Raw genomic sequence first — 5,101 nt, 5'->3', positions numbered from 1 at the left:
CTTTGCCAAAGTGTTTTTGAAGTTACTTACTCCAATTCCATTTACCCATGTGTGTGTGAATATATGCTTTTTTCACTGAACGCTCTGGAACATGTCTACTTCATGACTACATAATATGACAAACATCATCTATGAATGGCTTTTGGTTTGAGTTGTACATCTTTTAGGAGACAGAGCATCATCACTTTCATCACACTTTATTTTAAACAGACATGGTAAATTTAAATACACACATCCTCTGATGCACGCACACACGCAGGCACGCACACCAGTCATTTCTGTGGTCGGTCTTGTTTGATAGTTTGTGGTTCATGTATAGATTTAGTATGCCAAGTCTGACGCAGTACCTGTGGCTCCAGTTGGCTTGTTGGAGTAAGTCAGCCCATCATTTCAAACAAAGTCACTTTACACTCTTCACGATGATGGACATTAGATACACAAGTAGTTTCATTCTTTTGTACTTTGGTCAGGGAAGAGTTTGACGTAGTTCATGTGGTTGCGCGGTTGGCCTTTATCCGGTTGAAATGGTTCATGAAGCCTTCTACCTCTTGAAGTAGGCCTACTGCATTCTTGATTTCAGATTTTTGGTTGCAGAACACGTGAGCCTATTGTCATTGACAATATGATGAGATTGTAACAAAAACAAGACTATTTAAAGCCAGCAATGCCAACAACTTTTTCCATGTGTACACACACACTCCCAATAGTTCCAGTGTTTGCACTTTGTCCGTGCGGGTGGGGTCAGAAGAGTTTGACGTAGTTGTTGATGTGGTTGCGTACGCTCTGCGCGATCTGCTTGTCGTCCTTCATGCGGTTGTAGTAGTCCAGGAACAGCCCGTCTGGGTTCACCAGGTAGATGAGGATGGTGTGGTCCACGATGTAATCGCCGTCCTCGTCTTTTGGCCCGGCGCTGGCGTAGACGCGGTAGTCGCGCCCCGCCTGCTTCACCTCCTCGGCGCTGCCCGTCAGCCCCACGAGGCGCGGGTGGAAGTCGCGCACGTAACGCTGCATGGCGGCCACGTCGTCGCGCTCGGGGTCCACGGTGATGAAGAGCGGCTGGACGCGCGGCAGGGCGGGGTCCTCGTCCAGGATGCGCACCACGCTAGACATCTGGGAAATGGAAATAGAAAAAATGGAAAACCTTTGTTATATTATACACCATATAATGATAGATATAACATACAAGTTGCTCCATAAGGGTCCTTTGTCCAGGATGTGCACCACGCTAGACATCTTGGGAAATGGAAATAAAAAATAGAAATCCTTTGTTATACACACACCATTATAATAATACAGACCTGCAAACTCATCAAAGAAAAAAAGGTGACAGTCTCCAGCGGACCAACACCATGTTTGCGGGCTAGCAGCACAGACGTCTGAACTAGCGCTCTGATTGGTCGATATTTCCCCCCATACGTTGCTGATAGGTCAGCGCGAGACTGTTTGCAAGCCAACAGAGAAATGTGTAGGCCTACCCGTAAACAAACACGCTCTGCTTTCAGCTCTTGGCTTAATGGATGGCAGCCAGGACACCCCCCCCCCCCCCCCCCCCCCAAAAAAACTCTCCGGTTCTACATGATTCACGTGAATGACCTAATTGGCCGGGAAAAAGGTGACTGTCACCAAAAGGTGTCAAGTTTGCAGGTATGATTAATAATATATATCATAATATACAAGCTGCTCCATTTGGGTCCTCGTCCAGGATACGCACCACACTAGACATCTTAGACATAGAAATAAAAGAAATACTTTGTTATACACACCAGCATGTAATGAATGTATCACAATAAACAAAGCAGAGTCCTCGTCCAGGATGCGCACCATGCTAAACATCTTGGAAATAGAAATTAAAAATAGAAAATCTTTATTATATTGTACGCCCTATAATGATATATTCTTCATCATAGTATACAAACTGCTTCATGAAGTGCAAAGACTAATGTACAACAATCAGTAATGTAAAAGCACTTTGTCGTCAGCTAAATGTAATGTAATGCAATGCAATGCAACGTAAAACAGTAATGTAAAAGCACTTTTTCCTTAGCTAAATGTAAATGCAATGTAACGCAAACAGTAATGTAAAAGCACCTTATCATCAGCAATGTAAAAGCACTTTGTCCTCAGCTTAATGTAATGGAACATAACGTAAAACAGTAATGTAAAAGCACTTTGTCGTCAGCTAAATGTAATGTAATGTAACGTAAACAGTAATGTAAAAAGCACCTTATCCAGCTCGTCGGGGCAGATGTCCGGGCAGTGGGTGAAGCCGAAGTAGAGCAGCGTCCAGTCGCCCAGGAAGTCGCGTTTGGTGCGACGACGCCCCTCGTGGTCCAGCAGGCTGAAGTCGCCCTGGCCCACCGCCACCTGCCTCAGCTGCTCAATGCGCTGGTCCCGGAAGCGCTGCTCCTTCTCCCGGTGCACGTACCACCACGTGCCCATGATGCCCGCGCCGAACAGGGCCGTCACGGCCAGACGCGTACGCAGACGGATGCCGGGCTTCGACGAGCCCGAGCCGCCGCCAGGTTTGGAACCCTGTGGTGAGGGACCTGGAAGAGGTGGTAGGCAAGTTGAAGTGAAGGGCTTGTAATTATTCACATGGACTTTTCTATGATTTCTGTAAGATGAAAGACGACATCAGGGGTGGGGAACCTTTTTCATTCTAGGGGCCTATTCAAATTCCTCCAAGGGCCATAGAAGTACTCCAAGGACCATACTATGAACACAAACCAGGATTGCCTCCTTCTCTTTAGGCCAGTTTGAATGTAGCCAGTTTTAAAATGGGCCCTACCTTCTCTAGGTCCCCTGAATATAACTGAATTATACTGCAAATGTAATTTCTAATATTTCATTACATGTGTCATATTTCATTTGAAGCTGCATAACATTAAAATGAGGTCAAGTACCGGATTAAACGGCCCTCGAGACATAGGTTCCCCACCCCTGGACTACATATTTAATGCAGAACATGGATGTTGAAGCCAGAGCCATGTTATAACACGGAAAAGTATGTATTTGGTAAATGAAATGTGTACGGCAAACTGTAATCTTCACATGATCTGTGCATAATGACTGAAAAACCCAACAACTTGGCTCTTTTCTGAATTATGCACGTACTGTTAGTATTGTCAATGCTTTCAATGTAATGCAATAATATTATATACAGGGCAGGATTATTCATAAGGGCCAGAGGCACCAACCATTTACAGCCAGTAAGGGGGTGTCGTGCCGAAAAGCGAGTCCCTGCCAGAACACGAGTGCCCTCATTGAAACCAATTGGAAACCAATGACCAATTTTTCAGATATTTTTCACCCATTTTGCCGATAAATCCGACACAATTTAAGTTGGAAAGCCTATCAATAAAGCATCTACATTCCTTCTGGAAGTATTACAAAGAACTGGTTGCAATTTCAGTATTATTTCCATAAAAGAATCGAAGAATTGTCATAACAAATGTTACAGTTTCATTCAAATAGCTCATATTAAGTGGAGGACGAGTAATGTTTCATAAGAATATTTTTAGTTAATAAATTATGTAATTCAATCTGCAAAAATTAGTATAATTTTCTCTCAAAAAAATGTCATTGGTTTCAATGAGGGCACTCGTGTTCTGGCAGGCACTCGCTTTTCGGCACGACAACGGCATTGCATGACACAGACTTAACATGCATTGTCCATGAAGGGGGCACCACAGTGCCTTAATTCGGTCCTGATTACATACTGTACAGAGTATTGATGTTTAATATACATAATAATGTATAATTTACTGAGTATTCGCATGAGTCTTGCACTGGTTGTTTGAAAATGAGACAGTACCTGTGGAGTATGGCACATGGCCTCTGCCTCTAACTTTGGATCTCGGAGGAGGTACGCTGGAGAGGTGTGTGGTGCGTAGGCAGAGGGTGGCTTTCTGGAGGTGCTGAGGCGGCTGTGTGGTGGTGGTGGTGGGGAGAAAAGGCAGAGAAGACTGCAATGTTGTCCTTAACACACACCAGGTCACCCTGGGATGGGTGGGGCCCCTCAAGTGCAGAAACCCCAGCATCCTGGGAGAAATAAAGAAACCATAGTTCAAACCGGAGTGAATGGATTGGATGGAATGGAAGATTAATCCTTGGACTTTTCCCCCATTCTTTCTTTGTTGTTTTCTGCTCTTGTTTGAGAGATGCTCTTACAATGTGATACATCAGCCATAAAGTGAATATAGGCCTACTGCTGACTGCCACACAGTCAGTCCACTAACTTCCTGGTTGGTGTGACTACGTACGAGCAGTACTGACAAAGTTCTATTCTATATTATATTATATTCATCACTGAACGGTCTCCTTCCACCAAACCGTCTCTGGTACTGACTGAGAACATTTCTTCGCACACTGAGGTGAGGGAGCGGCACGCTCCAGCCAGGCACAGGTAGTGACACTTGCATTGTAGCCAGCTGAACTGATTTGATCCCTACGTATCGTTCAAGTGATGAACCAAATAGCATAGTTCTAAACCTATAAAATACTTCCAGACCTAACATTATTTTCATCAGACTGGATGTGCAACTGGAATTTCTACAACTTGACTATGATGACGACTCACTGTCAACAAAATACATTGCTTTGCCCTCCTCAGCAACAGCCAACTAGCCAAGCACGATTTCTCAAGTTGCTGGCTGTCATCGCCCGGTGGAATATCTTTTCATTGACCACCGCACATTGTATAAGTACCATAATCATGACATTTTGCATATGGAAATTAAGGCTGTTACGGTTTTACATTAAACAAGTCACATCTTACCCAACAGAGAGCCAGTTTGTCCTACTCACTTATTTTCTCACATGTAACCGGGTTGTACAACATTTCTATAGTAAAACTATTCTGACACGCTGATTCGCAAAATTATAAATGGTCCGTAACTGTTTTTAAAAATGTATGCATTTTAAATGCATGCATCATGCATGTTTTCTAGAAGTCAGAAGAAGGTGGATACAACTAAAGAAAAATAGACGTGAGTCCGGCCAAACACAACAGAATAATATTATGGAACGAGTTCAGCCAATGATACAGTAAGTTCAGCACATTCGCCATGAAATTAAATGCATTTTCAAATGACTGCCGCTA

General features: G+C 43.8%; 1 protein-coding gene across 1 annotated transcript; it reads right to left on the bottom strand.

Annotated features, from left to right (window-relative positions):
• Window positions 1-664: 664 nt before the first annotated feature.
• On the bottom strand, window positions 665-4,853 carry LOC134464665 (protein SCO2 homolog, mitochondrial). Its single transcript, XM_063218049.1, has 4 exons — window positions 4,778-4,853; window positions 3,815-4,041; window positions 2,224-2,546; window positions 665-1,110 (listed from the first exon to the last, which is right to left on the bottom strand). Exons 2-4 carry the CDS (start codon window positions 4,038-4,040, stop codon window positions 742-744), a joined length of 918 nt encoding a protein of 305 aa, XP_063074119.1. The 5' UTR covers window position 4,041; window positions 4,778-4,853; the 3' UTR covers window positions 665-741.
• Window positions 4,854-5,101: the final 248 nt, after the last annotated feature.

The sequence above is a fragment of the Engraulis encrasicolus genome, chromosome 15 (genome assembly GCF_034702125.1).
Source record: "Engraulis encrasicolus isolate BLACKSEA-1 chromosome 15, IST_EnEncr_1.0, whole genome shotgun sequence".
NCBI classification, from domain to species: Eukaryota; Metazoa; Chordata; class Actinopteri; order Clupeiformes; family Engraulidae; genus Engraulis; species Engraulis encrasicolus.
The sequence above is the reverse complement of the archived record's forward strand: the minus strand, read 5'-3'. Positions and strand labels throughout refer to the sequence as shown.